General features: G+C 57.0%; 1 protein-coding gene across 1 annotated transcript in view; it reads left to right on the forward strand.

Moving 5' to 3' along the window:
- Window positions 1–19,695, forward strand: part of ESPN (espin) — a 30,922-nt gene that overhangs the window by 570 nt on the left and 10,657 nt on the right. The window contains exons 2-7 of the mRNA XM_053575485.1: window positions 2,563–2,756; window positions 12,787–12,973; window positions 13,085–13,267; window positions 13,379–13,510; window positions 16,736–16,937; window positions 17,846–18,180. Coding sequence (XP_053431460.1) covers window positions 2,563–2,756; window positions 12,787–12,973; window positions 13,085–13,267; window positions 13,379–13,510; window positions 16,736–16,937; window positions 17,846–18,180 — 1,233 coding nt within the window. The remainder of the gene's footprint in view (window positions 1–2,562; window positions 2,757–12,786; window positions 12,974–13,084; window positions 13,268–13,378; window positions 13,511–16,735; window positions 16,938–17,845; window positions 18,181–19,695) is intronic.

Genomic DNA, 19,695 nt, shown 5'->3' on the forward strand with positions numbered 1-19,695 from the left:
GGAGAGTGGGTGGGGCAGGAAGGGCCTCGTGTCCTGCAAGACCGGGTCTGGAGGGAGACTGGGCAAAGTTCCACAGCCCATCCAAAGCTGAGCTACCAGCATCTCTAACCCAGAGTGTGGGGAGGGGTGGTGGACCATGGTAAGGGCGGTCTCCCCAGGACCCAAACTGATCCCAGGACATCAGGGCCTTTGGGGTTCCCAGCTCTGAGTTGCTTCTCCAACCCAGCCTGAGTCTTTCTGCTCCCAGACCTCACCTGGTCACTCTGAAGGGTAACCTCCAAGGGGAGTCCAGGCTGGTGAGAAGGTAGCCAGATGACAGAGAGTTCCAAGCACCGGGAACAAGAAGCACAAAGCCCCGAGGCATGCACATTCTTGTGGTGTGGGAGGAACAGCCAGGAGGAGGCATGTTCAGAGTAGCCACCAGGGCCAGGGTCCAGGTCTCCCAGGCTGAGCTGGATTTGGAAGATATTCTGGTTGTGCGGGCAGCCAAAAGGAGGAACCAGAAACTGATTTTCCACTTGGGAAGACCACCAGGTTCACTAGAACTGGAAGGGGAGGAAGCAAGGGCAGCTCTTGTTTTTGCTGGTAACAGCAAGCAGGCAGCTCTGTTGCTGGCTTGCTGTACCCAAAAGATGGCCCAGCCCATTGCTGCCCTCAGTTGCAGGTTCCTTCCGATCCTTTCTGGGAGACGGGCACCCTTATCTCTCAGTGGGCCCTGTTATCAGGGGTTCCGGGCCACATGGCCCATGCCAATTCTTTCGGGAGGTGGATGCCTCCCTGATCCTGTATCCAGTCTTGACCAAAGCCTCCCACTCCTCCATGATCCCAGTGTCCAGCCTTGGTTGGAAGCCTCCCTTGCTACTGCAGAGGAGCTGGAAGAAGCAAGTGGCCTTGGGACCAGCTTATCAAGTCTCCTGCCCTCCTGCCCCAACAGGCTTGGTTGCTGAGGGTGGAAGTAGGGGGAGATGACCTGGATCCCTCGGCCTGCCCAGCCCAGAAAGATAAGCAGCTTTAGGGTGCGGTCTGTAGCATGTGAGTCTCCTCAGGGCCACACAGCTGCTGGTGCCTCAGGGACAGGCTGGAGCCCATAGGCCTATGGCCTCTCCTTACTGCCGCCACCACCCAGAGGCCTGGAGCCATCAGGACCCCCAGAGCCTCACACTCACAGTCCCCAAGGACAGTGGGAAAGGAGAGCCTTTCTCAAAACCTGGGGCTTGGGACATACTTCACCATGGTACTGCTCTGGTCACCTCTATGCCCTGGGCTCAGGGACAGACTGAACTAGTCCCTGGGCTTTCCCACACACAAGAGGGGCCTTAGCATAATCCTCAACTTCCTGTGGGCTGTTTTTTCTCTGTTCCATCCTCCTTCCTGCCTCAGGACAGTCAGAGTGCCCCCCCCCCCAAGAATGGTGACTTCCCAGTTGGAGCCCACTGCCCACCATCCCTCTCACAGGGTCTCAGAGGTTCTCTTCCCACCACGATTCACCTTTCTCAATCCCAGGGTCTCTTGCCAGCTTCCACTGCCTCTGCCACATCTGTCCCCACAGTGCCCTCTCTCTGGGCAAGACAGGGCAGAGGGGCTTTGCTTCCTGGGTCCACCTTGTCCTGCAGCCCCAACCCTGCCCCTTGCCCCTGCCTATCTCTACATCATTGTCCCATGTGCTGCAGATAAGTTGTTCTATTCTAGACCCAGTCCCCACTCTGCTGGACATGCCAGCCTCAGTCCAGATACCTGGCTTCTCAGCGATTGTCCTCCCTGCCCAGGCTCCCTGATAGCCTCCACAGCCCCTTCCCCACAGACACACACAACTGGGTGTGCACAGAGCATGCATCCAGCAGTTCTGGACCCAGACCTCCCACCCAACCACCCGCCTCCCAGGGGCTACCATCAGCCCACACTTTCCACCACTGGCTGCTTGCCCTGGGCCCTGCCCACCAGTCCTGAGAAACTTCCTCCTCCACAGGAACAAGAACACAAGGTGTTCCCATGGCCAGGTGCAGGAGAGTCTGCTGGGGGGGACAGTTTTCTACACTAAGGTTGGGTTGTTGGAGGGGCACCAAGGTGGAGGCCTCTGTTTCCACTGACACCAGGGAGGGAGGGAGAGGGAAGGGAAAGGGTTGGGTGCAGGGGTACCCCCAGTCCCAATGCTGGCCTGGTGCAACCCCACAGCCCCTCTCCTGGCCCTGCTCCCAGAGACTCTCCCTCACTTAGTCAGGTGTTCCCTGAGCCCTGGACGTCAGGGGCTGTGTCCCTGGGCCTAGAGTCAGCCTCCTGCTGTGACAACAGGGTGCTGTGTGCAGGCACTTTGCAGGAATGACATGCAAGCTTGGTGGCACTGCTTATGGACTGACTTACAGAGAGGGCCACTTAGCTGCACAAGGGCAGAAACAGATCCAAGCTCTAGGATGGGTCCAAAAAACTGCCAAGGGAGACCTGGCTACCCCCTCAAGGGAGGGCAGAGAGGACAGAACTACCTCCTGGCAGGGGGCGGGGAGGGATCTGAGCCAGAGGAACAGGCAGGTCATGGCTTCAGAACTTTAACTGGCTCTCCTCCCACAGGACAAAGACAATTCTGGTGCCACGGTTCTGCATCTGGCTGCCCGCTTCGGCCACCCTGAGGTGGTGAACTGGCTTCTGCGTCATGGCAATGGGGACCCCACCATCGCCACAGACATGGGTGCCCTGCCTCTCCACTATGCCGCCGCCAAAGGAGACTTCCCCTCCCTGAGGGTTCTCATCAGCCACTACCCTGAGTAAGAATACCCCTCTAAGCAGACCTGCAGAAGACAGGCCAGGGCCCCAGGAGGGGCGGAGCATCCACCACATCTCTCCAGTGTGCCAAGGAGGGATCCCTCCAGGGACCATCCTGGTGGCCAGAGGGCCAGACCAGAGAGGCAGCGCCTACCCGAGCTGAAATTTCTCCCATCCTGGCAACCTTCTCAGGGGCTGCCCATAGCCACTTGCCCCAGAGCTCTGCACACAGGTGCTCTTCAAATCCTCCGAAGCCTGATCCCATGCAGCTGAGGCCACCTGCTCCCCTCTGCATGCCTGTCTGCAGCAGGTGGCTCTCTTTAGCTCTGGCTTATGCTTATTTTCAAGACTATTCTAAATGGGGAGGGTATGAACGAGGGAACAACCCCTCCTAAACCCTAGTTAGGCAGGTGGGAGAGGAGCAGTCACCAGGCAGCTAAGGGAGAGCTGCCTCTCCCAGAGGCCCAGCAACCTCCTAGCTCCAGAGCCAGCTGGCTATAGGCCATCTGGAGAGCAGCTTGTCATTTCCTGTGGCCCCCTCAGCCCACTCGCCCTACAAAGGGTGTGGGCTGGGAGCTCCCAGAGGAGGGCATGCAGAAGGGTGGTGCTCATGCAGCATGGGGGATATAAGGGAGGCAGAAGGGAGCCAGGTTTTAGGTGTAGGGAAGGCAGGCGTTCTGAGGGAAAGCCACCCAGGCCCCATCTCAGGGAATAGGATGCTAGTGGCCATGGAAACCTGAGTGGGTGACCTTTGTCAGTTGGAATGGGAGCCCAGGACATAAGCCTCAGGAGTGGAGCAACCACGAGGTAGGGGTCTGACCTATCTTCACTGCTGGGTCATTCTGAGGGCACCTGCAGGGTTACTGGCCACCAGGGAGCAGGCTGGAGGCCAGTCTAGCCATATAGCCATGTGTCAAGGTGGCTGCAGCTGCAGCTTCTTAGACCCAGGCACATTCGCATGGATGTAGGATACCACCTGGGACTCACCAGGCCGGGCTGCATTGTCCTCTCAGCCCAGGACAGGCAGGTAGAGCTGGGTTCTGTCCTTGCTAAGAAGGGGCTCCCAGTCTGGCCAGTGGGAGACCCAGCAGGTCCGCCTGGGTGTTGTGTTCTTCATAGTCAGCCCTGCCAGGGCCCCTTGGCCACTTTGGTGTGAATTGTCTATTTCTGAACAAGCCTGGGTTTGGGTCATGTCAAAGCCAGTGGGATTTAGAGTAGGAGGGCCCTGGAGACCCTTGAGTGCAGATTTTCTTTTTTTTTTTTGAGACAGAGCCTCAAGCTGTCGCCCTGGGTAGAGTGCCATGGCGTCACAGCTCACAGCAGCCTCTAACTCCTGGGCTTAAGTGATTCTCTTGCCTCAGCCTCCCAAGTAGCTGGGACTACAGGCGCTTGCCTCAATGCCCAGATAATTTTTTTTGGTTGTAGTTGTCATTGTTGTTTGGCAGGCCCGGGCTGGATTCGAACCTGCCAACTCTGGTGTATGTGGCTGGCGCCTTAGCCGTTTGAGCTATAGGTACCGAGCCTGAGTGTAGGTTTTCATCTGGTACCTGTCAGCACCATGGAAAGCTTTGTCCCAGACTCTTGCGTTGGCCTCTCCAAGTTGGGGGCTCACAGCAGTGATTCTGATGCATCTACCCCACTCCCCATCACTTCCAGCAGAGGACTCTTAGAGGGGACGGACAGGTCCAGAAGGCCAGGCTGATGGCGGGGTCAGTATGACCCAACAGTGTCAACGAGAAGGCTCTGAGTCTGCCTGGAGCCCTCTTTACTCATAGCTGGGCATTAATGAGCTGTGATTCCCCCCCTCCCCCGTAGGGTTGGATCTCAGGCTCTAAGAAGACTCTGGCTGTGCTGTGGAACATCCTCACAGGCTCTGGGCCTGGGGACCTTGACCCCCTCCCAGGCCATGCCAGTTGCTGGGCATGATTGGGCCCTGGTGCCAACCCAGAGGCCAGATGGCCTGGACTGATGAGCCACCAGCCCCCAGGGCGGTCACCATGAATCTCAGGGAGGTAGACAGAGTGCTTGGGCTCCATTCCCTGTGAAGGCCTGTGACTTGGCTGATAAGAAAGTGCCTTTGTGTGGCTGCCAGGCCAAGCTCAGATAGGAGGGCATGGCCAGGAATTGGGCTTGGGGTTGGGGGTGCTCACTTAGCCTCCTTCCTTGGAGGTGCAGACTTCAGCTCCCCAACACTTTGGATACCAGGACTCAGAGCTAGGGAGGCCAGAGGCTTGGGCTACCCCAGGCTATAGTGCTGACTGGAGGACCCAGGTGGCCCAGAGCTCCTGACACTCTGGCCCAGCCTCCTGGCCTGCTGTGAATCGCTGTGAATTATTCACAAGGCTCAGCACTCTCCCTGGGGGTGGGTGAGCTGGCCAGGGAGGAAGGGCTCCCATACCTACTGGTGGGGTAACTCGATCTCACCTAGGGAGGCTGTGAGCGGCCATGGGCTGTGGAAGTAACAAGCTCCAGAGGAGCCAGAAGGCTAGACAGTTTTGGAGGAGGGCCCAGCTGCTGCCAGCACTACACTTTGGGATGTCAGGAAGGGTTTCAGACTGTAGTAAACACTCTGCACCCACCCCCTCCATCTATCCCAGCTCACTGGACCAAATCCTCCCAGAAGCAGGGGATTTGCCACAGTGATCTCAGGGGCTGCCACCCTAGTGGGGACCCACTCTCTGAGCCCCCATTCATGAAAGCTGGGCTGAGCTAACCCAGGCCTGGGTCTGAGGGGTCTAGAGGCAGGAGGGCTGGCCTTCCTGGGCGGAGCTCCAGGGGCTGGTGGAGGGAATAAGGTATCCAGACCCCTGGTTGGGACAGACTGAGAGTGGGTGAGGAGCAGGTGGCTACCCTCCAGCAGGTCCTGGGGCCCAGGAGCCACCTCCTGCTCATGCCACTCCCCACCCTGCCTGTCCTGGCTGCCTGGGGGCCTGAGCAGCTGGGGAGCCAGGAATAGCTGGGACCTGAGGCCTGAGCTTCCAGGCCAGGTGGGTCAGTGGCTCCAGGCTCTATACTGGGGCTTGTGGGCCCTGCCAGCCAGAGCAAGCTGGAAAACCAGTTGGTCCAAGATTTTTATCAATTTTAGCTCCCTGTAAGGGCCTCCTCGCCCTAAGGCTTCCCCCAGTCCCTGACCAGACCAGGCCATCTGGGATTGGAAAGCGCCTGGTTCAGGCCTCATGCTAAACCCAGAACAGCCCATACTTGCTGAGAGCCTGCCATGGGCCTGGCCAGACTAACCCTAGCCCTAACCTGCCAACCACCTCAGCATTAGCTCTAGCTATCATTAGCCCATTTTCCAGATTGATCCATTGAGCATCTGCTAAGAGCTAGACAATATTCTAAGTCAGTGGTTCTCAACCTTCCTAATGCCACGGCCCTTTGATACAGTTCCTGAGGGTCACAACAGGTTGAGAACTGCTGTTCTAAGTGGGGATATATTGACAAACCAGACAAATGTCTCTAAATCTTGGAACTGACAGGTACAGAAATAATGTTTTCAGAGAGGCTGATTGACTGGCTGTGGTCACCGCCAGTTTGCTGTGTGGCCTCGGACAAATTGTATCCCATCTCTGGGTCTGTCTCTCACTCCTCGCCCAGGCCCTAATCTCTCAAGGCCTTTCAGGTTCACTGAAGACTTTTCCTTTTTCCTTCTTTAGCAAAAAGCTTCATGGAGTCTGGCTAATTCTACAGCCCACCTGAGTCTTAGGGGTTCTGCCCATCTGGGACAGAAGGAATTCTTGGGGAGCCCCAGGGCCCATGGCTTAGCTCTCTCCCTTAGAAGACTGAGGCTCTGCCTGGGCCTGGAGCTACCCCTTTCCTGCTGGGCACCTGTTTCTGCCACAGGCAGTGGGGGCTTATTCCTTCCTAATTGGTGTTCCTCAGTCTCATGGGCAGCAGGACCTGGGGACATCCATACTAGAAAGGCAGCAGTGGGCCTTATCCCCTGATCCAGGTAGAGGCGCCCCAGAAAAGAGGGCCATGGTGGAGTCCAGAGAAGCCCCTCTCAGAGGGAGAGGGGCCACCCCCAGCAGGCTTCCACTAGCAGCTCCCAGTCTCAACCATCACCTAGCTAGGGCTGGCGCATCCCCACTTGGGTCCTCCTGCCTCAGCCCCAACCTTTACCCATCCAGCTGTGCCCCCAGGCTTTGAAAATTAAAGTCAGACCATTGGTCTGTCCATAGGGCGGCCACTTCTATACGTGGCCCAGTAGCCCTCCCTCCTGGCTCTGGCCCTCACCCCACCTTCAGGTGCTCCCCTTCCCCCAGGGCGTATTCCTTCTCCTCCCTGACCTCTTCCGGGCTCCTCCTGCAGGCCAGGTATTCCCTCTGCTGGACCTCTTCCATGGTGTCCTCTCGCCACCTTCATGTCTTTGCTCAAGGCCAGCCCCCGCCCCATGACACACTCCTCTGCCTGCTTCGTTCCCATCGCCCTAGTCATTGCTCTGCATTTTATGCACATCCTTTGCACTTTCTTCCCTTCTGACTCCCCGATGGATCAGGCCAGGACTGTATCTTTCCCGCTCAGTGTGCTTCTAATAATCCTCTCATGAACAGATGAGGAATCCCATCCCCAGGTCTCGTCCAGCTCTGCTTACATCTCTCGGCATGTGACTTTGAACAAAATTCCCTTTCTGGGGTCACCTGTACTCCTCTAGGCCAAGGCCATGTGTGAGAAGGCCTCACCTATTCCTGGGCAGGCTGTGTCTTCTCAAACACATATTTATTCATTCAACAAACAGCCCAGCCTGGCAGTACTAGGGACTAGGGACATGGCATGCCCCGCTCAGATACACATTCTTCCATTCATGAGCATGTGGGTTTGATGCTCTGAGAGTGCAGGGGCTCTGCCCTTTCCACTGTTCGGTCTGTCCTAGCCTTGTAGCCTATGTCCGTGGTAGGAATGAAATCAAATAACCAGGTAATTCAGGAGTGACAGCACTGTGTGGTGAAATGGCATGCTTTGACCTTTAAGTTGAGGGAGTCGGGGAAGGCAGGGCCCTTTGAGGAGGTGGGAACTAAGACCCTAGTGAAAATAGGGTCAGTCATGTAGCCCTGCCATGACAGACCATGGCAGTGCTGGCAGGTGCAGAGGCCTGGGAAGGGTCAAGTCTGGTAATCTTGGGGAAGCCCTGAAAGGTCGGGAGAGTCGCAGGCAAGTGTAGGCTTCTGGAAATATTTCAGGCTTGCTGATGGACTGGAGTATAAGCAGACTATTCTAGAACCTTCCTTAAATCAGGACTGAGTTTCTTCCCTGGGCTCTAGGGGAGGGCCGACTTTAGGATCTTTTAACATAAGCCAGGAGGCATGATTGGAGGACATGGATCACCACAGAGCCACCAAAGGCTCTGTGACTTCCGGTTCAGAGCAGTTTGGGGCCACAGCTGGATCTGATCCTTGGAAGTATCGGTTTCCTTCTGACCTCCCTTGGGACAGAAATTATTGGCAGCAGGGAAGGTCACTAGAAATGTGGTTGGTTGACCTGAGTCTGATTCCGTGGGCAGATCACTCCTTGTTCCTCATGGCATGTTTACAGTAAGCGGGCACCAGTCCTGGACAGAGATCTCCCACAAACCCTCACACGCATTCCACGTTTCTTTTGTGTAATCAGAGTGACTTCATAGCAGCAATAGTTCATCTGTATCAGCTTTTTTCCTTAAGAAAGAAAAAAAGGTCATAATTTATGCATATGATCATCTCTGGGGAGGCTATACTCTGTAACGAGGGCTGGGTCAAGGGTCTTCTTTTGTTTTTGGTGTTTTTTTGTTTTGTTTTGTTTTTGAGACAGTCTCACTTTATCACCTTCAGTAGAGTGCTGTAGCATCACAGCTCACAGCAACCTCCAACTCTTAGGCTTAGGCGATTCTCTTGCTTCAGCCTCCTGAGTAGCTGGGACTACAGGCACTTGCCACAACACCCGGCTATTTTTTGTTGGTTTGGCCGGGGCCAGGTTCAAACCCGCCATCCTTGGTATATGGGGCCGGCGCCCTACCCGCTGAGCCACAGGCACCTTCCAGGGTCAAGGGTCTTCTAAGACCCTTAGATTTTGGGCTCAAGGAGGGTGGTGTACTGTCCTTTACTGAGATGGCGGGGGGTGGGGGGGAGTTGAGAAAAATGAAATGCTTGGGGCAGGTAAAGTTTTAGAGGCCTGTTCAGTGTGCATGTGGACGAGCAGTCTGATGCAGGGGCCCAGTGGAGAGTCCAGGTCCAGGCTAAGGAAATGAGCAGCCTTGGGTAAAGAGTTGGCCTTGGACCCTGGGAAGTAGATGACCCCATCGGGAGAGAGTCCCTTAGAAAGGACATTTTGTGGTTGGGTGAGGACCAAAGGCCCAGCAAAGGAAGCTGAGAAGGCCTGGCTGGTGTGGATATAGAAATCAGTGTGTGCATGTCCAAGGGGTCGCCAGAGCAGGTGTTTAGGTGAGGGGCAAGGGCACCTGCTGGGGTTGATTGAGGATGGAGGAAACACTGGGCTTGGAACGTGCGAGTGATGGGGTAGAAGGGGGGTGGGAGTTAGGGATGGTGGATCAGGATGGGGCAGCAGCTTGGGAAAGTCAAGGCCTCCTGTCCCTGGAAAGATACCCTGGCCAAAGCTTGCTCAAAGTGGCTAGACACTATGATACCCATTTGCCATATGAGAAAACTGAGGCCTGGGAAGATAAAGCACTCACTGGGGTCCTGCTCAGCAAGTTCAGAGCGAGGGTAGGGCAAGACCTAAGGGCTTGGTCCAGGAATGTTTTCCCATGGCTGTGGTCAGGTCTGGAATTGAATGGGCTAGAGCTGGCAGGGGTTTGGAGGTCAGAGGTCTCACCCGAGACCCCTCCTTTCTGCTCTAGGCAGTGTCCCTACACAGCAGAAATGATTCCTGGCCTGGCCCGTGCTTGAGGGACCTGGACACCCCAAGCCAACAGTGGGCCCCCCGGTGGCTACTCCTCCCAGGCCCAAGGAAGAGGAACCCTAAAGTATGAGGCTCCCATTCCCAGGGGCATGCTAAGCACCGGGCCATGCTCAGGGCTCTCCAAGTGTGTCTTGGAGCCTCCCTACAAGGCCAGCATGACTATCAGTACTGCCACTTCATGGATGGGCTTGGGAATGCGAAGAGACAAGTGAGGCTGCAACACAGGGTGGGAATGTGGCACTCACCCCCATACCCTTCTTACATCGGAACTGGGGCAGCTCCCTGGCTATGCCCCAGCTTGCTGGCCAAGCATGCTCCTTAGTTCAGACGCAGTGAGGTCTTCAAGGAAGGGCAGTGGTCCATCCAGGCAGGAGGAGGGACAGAGGCAGGCGACAGACAGGACAACAAACAGCAGGAGGGCCGTGGATGCAGCAGTTACTATTAATTATTATTATTCCTACTGTTGTTAATTCATTTCTTCCATGATGGGAATTTTATCTTATTTCCTACGCTTCTCGTAATTTTTCCCAGTGAGTGTGAGAGTACCCATTTTTCTAGTTGCCTCCAGGTTAAGGCGGAAGAGATTATGAAGCTGGTCCAGCCTCATCAGTGTATCTGCCCTGTGTCCTGGGGCCTTCCAGGCTGGACCCTCTGACTCCAGAACAGGGGTCATGAGAGGAGGCTGAACTGCTGATAATAGTGGTGATATCTGTTGAGTGCCCACTCTGTGTGAGGAGCTCTACCAGGAGGCAGTGGGTACCACTGCCCCTTGTTGCTCAGATCTCCTTGGGCTGGCTGGCTGCCCCTGGCTCGTGGACCCCTGCCAAACCAGGGGTGCTAGGAGGGTAGGGTTCGCCACAGGTTGTGTCCCCTTGATGGTGCACACTGCCTTGGGCCCCCATAGAGAATCCAGTGGGCCCCCTCCAGCCTCTGATCTCCAGGACCCCAGCACTTACTGTGCCTTGGTTACAGGGTGAATAATTCAGGCTGCTGAGTGTCGGTCATGAAATATTAAACAGCCTATTCCTGACACACCAACATGTGAGTGCGTATGGGGGCGCCGCTGGCACTGGGGCATGGAAGCTGGTGGCTGCTAGCCAGTGTGTTTCTGAGTACAGGTGTGGGCCTGGGTCTTCTGCCTCCCCCATACTATGTCCGCAGGGACCCTGCTGCTCTTGACAGTCCAGCAAATGGCAGCCCTGTGTGTGGCGGGTGGGGGGGAGAGACTGGTTTGTGAGGAGGAAGGAGAGATCAGGAAGCGGTGGTCTGATGGGGGCTGTAGACAGCCTTGGGGGCTCAGAGATCAGGAAAGTGAACAGAGAACCAAGGCTTTAGGGACAGGGAGATGTCAGCTGGGAGGGTCCCAGGGTATGTGTGCAAGGGGGTGGGAACACATTCTAGGTCAGGGGTGGGAGGTGGGAGGAGGCTAAATCACGTTCACGTCCAGGGTGATCGAATGGCAGATGGGGGCGGCGACTGTGACTCAAGGAGTAGGGCGCCAGTCCCATATGCCAGAGGTGGCGGGTTCAAACCCAGCCCCGGCCAAAAACCACAAAAAAAAAAAAACGAATGGCAGATGGTAAGGGTGGCTTGGTGCACGTGTGGATGGACAGATAGGAGAAAACTGGATGAGTGAGTGGTGAGGGCTGGGGCATGTGACTGACGTGATCCGATAGGTGTGGGGAGGATGTGAAGTCCCAGAACAGCTGCTTCCTAAGATGCAGCCCCAGCTGGAGCTCCCTGTGGGGGGAGCGGCTCCACCTAGTGCCCTGTTGTGGCAACTACACTCTGGACTGGTACACACGAGGCAGCCTCCCTGTTTCTCAGCTGGGCCCCTTCTGGGCTAGAGGAGCGAGGATGGGAGGTAGTGATAGCCAAGAGCTAGACCCTAGGAGAAGCACATGGGGCACACTCCATCTCTTCACTCCCTGCATGCCTACTGCAGGCCAGGCCCTGCTTCAGACAGACAGCGGTGTGCTCAGATGCCACTTACCAGCTGTGTGACTCTTGGTAAGTCTGGCTCTGTCATTCCCATTTTGCTGGCCCTCTGCAAAATGGGAATGATAATAGGACTTAAGAAGAACCCACTGGGCCGGGCGAGGTGGCCCACACCTGTAATTGTAGCACTCTGGGAGGCCGAGGCAGCTGGATTGCCTGAGCTCATGAGTTCAAGACCAGCCTGAGCCAGAATTAGACTCTGCCTCTAAAAATAGCCAGACATTGTGGCGGGCGCCTGTAGTCCCAGCTACTTGGGAGGCTGAGACAAGAGGATCACTTGAACCCAAGAGTTTGAGGTTGCTGTGAGCTATGATGCCATAGCACTCTATGAGGGCAATAAAGTGAGACTCTGTCTCCAAAAAAAAAGAAGAACCTGCCTGCTAGAGCCACAACCCAGAGCTAAGTGGGGAAGGGCTTGGTGAATGGTGGACTCCCCTTAGGGTTGCCAGATTGATGAGAACAGCAGCAACAACAAAGCCCAGGAAAAACAAATCATGTTTTGGTCCAAGTATGTCCCATGCAATATTTGGCAAATACTAAAACATTTGCTGTTTATCTGAAACTCCAATTTAACGGGGCATCCCATATTTCATCTGGGAACTCTACCACTCTGCTCTCTGGGAACTTAATCTTCTGGGGGGGGAGGCAAGGGCCCTAGTCAGTTATCGGCAATCAAGCATGACAGGACCCCACACACACACCAGGAAAGGGCCAGGGCACATGGGGCACAGAGGCAGGCGAGGCCTGCTCTTGAGGGGAAATCGGGACAGGCCTCATAGAGGAGGAATCCTACTGAGTCTTAAGAGGGAGGTGGGTGAAAGAGCAGCCCAGATAGAGGGAGGACATGACCATGGCATAGAGGTGAGACACAGCAAGTTTGGAGGGTTCCTGTGACAATGGGTGAGTATGGCTGAGGAGGTAGGGAGAGGCCAGGTCATCACGTCCTTATAGACCTAGGCGAAAAGGCTGGACTGTCTACTGAGGGCAAGGAAGTGCTTGGGCTGCATAAGGGAGAGGTGGCCCTCTCCAACCGACCCTCCCAGCCCTCTAGGACTCCCCTCAGAAGGGGTCAGGGGGCGTGAGGAAGCCTCAGAGGGGCTTAGGCGCAGAGAGCCCACGGAGGGTGACACTGCATCTCGGCAGGGGAGTGAATGCTCAAACCAAGAACGGTGCCACGCCCCTGTACCTGGCGTGCCAAGAGGGCCACCTGGAGGTGACGCAGTACCTGGTGCAGGAGTGCGGCGCGGACCCGCACGCGCGCGCCCACGATGGCATGACCCCGCTGCACGCAGCCGCACAGATGGGTCACAGCTCAGTCATCGCGTGGCTGGTGAGCTCGGGGTTCGGGCGGGCTGGCGGCCCGGGTGGGAGGCGGGGCGGGGGTGGGGCCAGGAGGGCCCTGGCGCCCAGCCCTCGCCCCTCCCCCTCCTCTGCCTCCCAGGTGAGCGCCACCGACGTGAGCCTGTCTGAGCAGGACAAAGACGGCGCCACGGCTATGCACTTCGCGGCGAGCCGCGGCCACACCAAAGTGCTCAGCTGGCTCCTGCTGCACGGCGGCGAGATCTCCACAGACCTGTGGGGCGGGACCCCGCTGCACGACGCCGCCGAGAACGGGGAGCTGGAGGTCAGGGCGGGTCCCCGGAGGGGCGGGCGTGGCCGCCGTCGGTGCAGCCCTGCCCGGGCGTGGCTGTCCCGGCTCGCAGCCACATGGCGCCCTCACCGCGTGCCCCCGCAGTGCTGCCAGATCCTGGTAGTGAACGGTGCGGAGCTGGACGTCCGCGACCGCGACGGGTACACGGCCGCCGACCTGTCAGACTTCAACGGCCATGGCCATTGCAACCGCTACCTGCGCACCGTGGAAAACTTGGTACGACCTGCGCCGCCCCCGTCGCGTTCTCTCTTTTCGCCCCACCCGGGGTGGTAGATGTCATTACCTCTTTCACCGAGAAAGACGCCGAGGTTCAGGGATGTGGCCACTAAACCACACGACCTCTCAGCCCAAAGCCACTGCCCACGGAGGAGTCACGGAGCGAAAAGTTCAAGGGAAGGAAGAGGGAAGGCCAAAGTCACTCTAAGACGGAGGGCTGGAGAAGGCACGAGACACGTGCTACTGGGAGCAGCCAGATAAACGCACCCACGCTGCACCAGGTCATGTGTGATTCCCATAGCCACCCTCCGAGGGAAGGGATGTTAGTGTCCCATTCCACAGATGGGTAAACTGAGCCTCTGAGACACCAAGGTCACGCTGCCAGTAAGTGGTAGAACCAGGACCTGCTCTGGACGGCCTGGGAAGGGGCCACCTCTCTTGTCCACTGCACTGCTTGCCCACTTCATAGCTACTTGTCACTGGAAGCCTGTTACAGTTTTAAAATTATTATTATTATTATTATTATTTTTTGTAGACACAAGAGTCTCACTTTATGGCTCTCGGTAGAGTGCCGTGGCATCACACAGCTCACAGCAACCTTCAACTCCTGGGCTTAAGCAATTCTCCTGCCTCAGCCTCCGGAGTAGCTGGGACTACAGGCGCCCGCCACAACACCCAGCTATTTTTTTGTTGCAGTTTGGCCGGGGCCTCGGTATATGGGGCGGGCGCCTTACTGACTGAGCCACAGGTGCCGCCCTTTTAAAATTATTTATTATGGGCTGGGAATGGTGGCTCACACCTGTGATCCCAGCACTCTGGGAGGCTGAGGTGAGCGAATTGCTTGAGCTCACTAGTTCGAGACCAGCCTGAGCCGGAGTCAAACCCCATCTCTAAAAAATAGCTGGACATGGCTCGGCACCCGTAGCTAAGTGGTTAGGGCACTGGCCACATACACTGAGGCTGGCGGGTTCGAATCCAGCCCAGGCTTGCTAAACAATGACAACTGCAACAAAAAAATAGCCAGGCATTGTGGTGGGCACCTGTAGTCCCAGCTACTTGGGAGGCTGAGGCAAGAGAATCGCTTAAGCCCAAGAGTTTGAGGTTGCTGTGAGCTGTTATGCCACAGCACTGTACCAAGGATGACATAGTGAGCCTCTGTCTAAAAAAAAATAGCCAGGCATTGTGGCAGGCACCTGTAGCCCTAGCTACTCGGTGCTGGGGGTTGTGGGGGGCTAAGGTAAAAGAATTACTTGAACCCAGGAGTTTGAGATTGCTGTGAGCTATGACACCACAACACTCTACCAAGGGTGATGAAGTGAGACTCTGTCTCAAAATCAGTCACTCAATCAATAAAATTATTTATTGTGGTTAGACAGACATGAAGTGACCCACTGGGACTTGGGCTCAGGTGTGGGTTTCCCCAGTCCAGAGGTTTTCCCCATCTGGTACAATGCCTGCTTTGGGGCAGTGGAGAAGACAGACGTTGGGCCTCACAGGTGCCTTTCGAAGAACATTGACTAGCTCCAGGGCACGGGCTGGCCATGAGAGGGCTGTAAAATCAGCCCTCGTGGAGAGAAGGCGCTGGCCCCTGCCCTGAGGACTGTCTGTCCATCTGCCCTGTGTACCAGCACACGGGATGACGCTGGTTCCAGGGGCTGCGGAATACAGCAAGGTGGACCCCCAGAAAGATCTCCCCCAAAGAGAGTGGGTGGCCCTGTAAGGCAGTGAGCATATTGTCACTGGGGTACAAGCAGGAGTGAATATTGACAAGGACATTTCTGCACCGAATATGGGATCCTTCCAGCTGACAGAGTCTGTGACTCTGTTGTAGGACTTTGTGAGTGTGTGTGTTGGGGGTCACCAGCACCCAGGACTCTCATTAATAAAAATAGTTGACAATATAGCACTTACTGGGGACCATGCTCTGGCACTTCCCTAACTTTTAAAATCGTTTTTGCAACCCAGTGTGGCAGGTAGCACTGTTATCCCCATTTGCAGATAAAGAAACTCAGGTACCGAAAGGGTAGGTAACTTGCCCAAGGTTGCACAGCCAGTAAGTGGAGAAGAGAAATCTGAAGCCACCGTCTCAGGCCGTAGAGCAGCGGTTCTCAACCTTCCTAATGCTGTGGCCCTTTAATACAGCTCCTGTGGGTCGCGACCCATAGGTCGAGAACCGCTGCTGTAGAGCCTGCATTCTAACCTCTGTTACCTGCCACTCACTGGGTCAGGGCGAGGTGTCCTCAGTGCGCACTACTGTCAGCCAAGAAAAGAGCACCTCCAGGCTGTTTCCCCAAGCCATCTCCTATGGCTCCCCCTTGACTCACCGCTGAACGGGGTGGGGCATTGGAGCCCTGGCACCCCTACTCTGGCAGGCCCACTGCAGCAGTGACAGATCCAAGCCATGGAGGATGCTGGCCCAGAAAAGGCAAACACTCCCGCAGAGCCCCTAATTACAGGGCCAATGAGCGTGGCTGCTGAGCCGTTACCTGGTACCAGGCCTGCCTCTCTCTCCCAGGGGGCCTGTGACACTTCTTAGGCAGGGAGGGGGCATGGGGCAGGAAGGAGCAGGCCTGGGCAGGAAGCAGTGGAGTGAGCAAGCTTGCCGGACGCAGGGACAATATGGGCAACGTAAGCAAGGCCCCCACCCCAACCTGCCCCTATACCAGGAGAGGATAGGCCTGTGGTCAGAGGCATGGGCAGGGGTGGGGCATTTGGGCATGGGGATGGTAGTCTTGGGTGCCCATCCCAGCTCAGCGAGGCCACCCCAGCCCCCACCCTTCCCCATCAGGAGAGTGGTCAGGCTGGAGATGGGAGGACAAGGAGAAGCAGGGGTTGCCAGCCAGTTGATGAGGGAAAGGCCTTTGTTGTACCCCTCTGCACAGATGCACTGGAGCCTATACCCTCTGCCACTGACAGGACTGAGAAGGCTGGTCCCCTGGCAGTTGTCCCTTAGGGGTATAGCCCAGAGCACCTTCCCTGAAACAGTCCTTCCATCCTCATGAGCAGGGAGGAGCCAGGGAGGGAGTTTCCTAGGAGCCGTGATCCTAGGCTTGAATCTCAGCCTGGGAAGAGCCTGAGAGACCCTCTAGTGATAGTGAGAGCAGTCCAGAGAGGGAAGTGACTTGACTGAGGTCACCCAGAGAGGGTATGCCTGAGAAAGACCCTGCCTGGAGAGCAGTGGATCTCTGGGTGGGCTCGCTTCATGATCTGCTGCCTTCCCCCCAGAGCGTGGAGCACCGTGTGCTGTCTCGGGATCCCTCTGCTGAGCTGGAGGCCAAGCAGCCGGACTCAGGCATGTCCTCACCCAACACTACCATGTCAGTCCAGCCACCAAACTTTGACCTCAGCTCACCCACCAGCACCCTCTCCAACTATGATTCCTGCTCGTCCAGCCACTCGAGCATCAAGGACCAGCGCCTTCCACATGGTGAGTGGACCCAGCCCAGAAGGGGGAGGAGGAGGAGGGCACCACACCCAGACCACTGGGCTCTGAGCCTGGAGGCTGCCCGCATCTCTCACCATCTTAAATGCTGGGAGAGAACACTCCTTCTGGCGAGAGACAGGTGTGTGCTCATCACAAATTTACATGCACATCCGCACATACCCCCCAAAAAACCACATGAACTCTGTCCACAATTTATAGTTCTCAGCTTCCATGCTCAAAAGTGTACTTTTGTCCATGTGTGCACACAACATACAGACGTGAACACTCATGCATGTGTACATAGAGCCATGCAGATATATCAACACAGGCACACCACGTTCCATTTCCATACTGAAGATGCGCACACACACACCGTGTCTGCAGACCAAGGCACACATGCTCATAAACACAAGGACTAGTTCAAACATACACAGAAGCTCAGAGAGATGGAAGCCAAGTATGCATGTACACACACACTGACCACACCCTGAGCATGGGTGTCTGGCCACCAGCAATGTCTGCTTCACACCACCAGGTGGTGGCCTGCAGAGCTGGCAGGGTTGCCTTGCAAAGATGGGGTGTGGCCAGTCATCCTCCTACCACCTGTCCTGCCGGATTTACCCTGAGGAGCTGCCCCCTCCCTTCTGCTTTCTAGACAACCTGGAGCCCAAAGCCCCTGTACTTTCCCTCTAAACCTGAGCTCCTGGTTTTCCCCATAAAGTTCAGGGCTTGGGGAGGACAAATCCAGGGGGAGGAAATGGCCAGCACTGCCAGGGCCACAGTGGGTGCACCAAGTGTGGCCCTGAACCCACCCTGCCCTGCCACAAGTTGTTTCCAGGTGGTGGAGATCAGTGCAGGGGGACAGTCTCACTACAAACTCCCACACTTGGCCTTCCCTCTCACCTCCCCAGGGCTTCCTGGCACAAGAGCTGCAGACATACAGAGCTACATGGACATGTTGAACCCCGAGCTGAGCCTGCCTCGGGAAAAGATGGGGAGACCTACACCACCACCACCACCACCACCCAGCTTCCCTCCGCCACCGCCTCCTCCAGGCACCCAACTGCCCCCACCCCCTCCAGGCTACCCAGCTCCCAAGCCCCCCGTGGGGATACATGCAGCTAATATCTACATGCAGACCAAGAACAAACTCCGCCATGTAGACACCGAAACCCCCAAGAAGGAGGTAGTGAGTCCTCAGCCCCTGCCTGCCTCCCAGCAGTGGAACTGGGCTGACTGGGGGCAGGTGAGACCAGAGGACTAGCCTCCCTGGAGGGCACAGGGTGGGGTCCCTGGGCCCATAGCTCGTGGCCAGTCCTAAGGGGCACAAGGCTGGACTCTGGGCCTGGGAGGTAAGTAAGACTGCCCTCGGTAGGGCCTGGGTCTATGCCACCTCTTGCACAAAGTGGCAGGGTCATCACAGGGTTGACAGAAAATGGGTGTTAACTGCCCTTCCACAAGCATGCATACACCCACACGGCCCTGGGCTTGAGTGAAGAGGGGCACCTGAGGAAGGTGTCTTCCAGGTGGAAGGTGCTGGTGGCACAGCTGCAGAGGGTGAAAGTACTAGCAGGACTTGGTACCACTCGCAGTGGGGGCTAGGGGGAGGAGGTGGTGCTGAGGCTGGTTTAGTGTAGGGCAGGAACTCCCAGAGGGAGCAGACTCGGGGCAAGAGCCCTGGGGGAAGCAAGCTTTGAGGAGGGGATGAGGCAAGTGCTGGCACCAGTGTGAGGTGACCAGAGTCATCCAAGGCCTGCAGGCTCCTAGCTGAGGCTCTGGGGCAGGGGAGAGGCAGTGCTCTGGTCTGTGCCACCTTGGGAGTCCTGGGCAGGGAGGCCCAGCATCCTGGCCAAAGGAACAGAGCAAGACTGGTCTGAGAGCTGAGGGGACAGGTTGAAGCTACAGGTGGCCTGGTGTGGGGTCCTAATGGGAGCTAGGACCTTTCAGTTCTCTCGCAAGCCCCCAAGGCAAGCTACCCACAGCCAAGGAGCTGAGTCTGCACAAGTGACTCAGATCACAAGGCCACTGGGCAGGAGAGGCTTAGGAGGGACACTGACTCCAACTCCATAGACTCCAACTAATGCCCCCTTCGCACCACCTCAACCCAAGCTCTTACTGTGGGTTCCCCTTTCATCTCCAGGAGCCAGAGAGGCCTGGGATAGTGGACTTTCCCAGCCTAACCTGTAAGCCCTACCCAAAGCCACAAAGACAGGTGGCCTGGCCAGCGCCCTCTCTCCACCCCTGAGCCCAAACCTAGGACTGCGCGGTCCACGCGCCCCTCCCTAGTGTGTGCGTGCAGGGCGGCAGGCACTGGGCTGATCCACAAAGGGCCTTTTGTGCACTGGCTGCGCCCCCTGCGCGGGTGCCTGACCGCGGGCGGGAGCAGGGTCGCTGCATCCGAGCTTCAGGGCTGCAGGGGGCGCGGAGGGGGCGGGCTGGCCCAGAAAACAAATCCTGCAGTGTCGCGTTTCCTGCAACGTGAGCCTGGTCAGGCGGGGCGTGGAGGGTCCGAGGCCACTGCGGGGACGCACCGACTGGAGGCTGGGGCAACAGACAGTCCCCACCCAGGCGCTCGGCCTTTGGCCGGGCCACCTCGCGTCCCTCTACCGGCGCTGGGCCGAGCGGGGAACAGCCTCGTTGGGGCGGGACGTTGCGCTGTCACCTGACCCCACTTTGCGGTCTCTGAAACCCGAGGCTTGGGCGCGGGTGTCGGTGTCGCTTTCGTGGACCGCGATGGTTTTCAGATGCAGGAGGGTAGAGC

Source organism: Nycticebus coucang, chromosome 22, assembly GCF_027406575.1.
Source record: "Nycticebus coucang isolate mNycCou1 chromosome 22, mNycCou1.pri, whole genome shotgun sequence".
NCBI classification, from domain to species: Eukaryota; Metazoa; Chordata; class Mammalia; order Primates; family Lorisidae; genus Nycticebus; species Nycticebus coucang.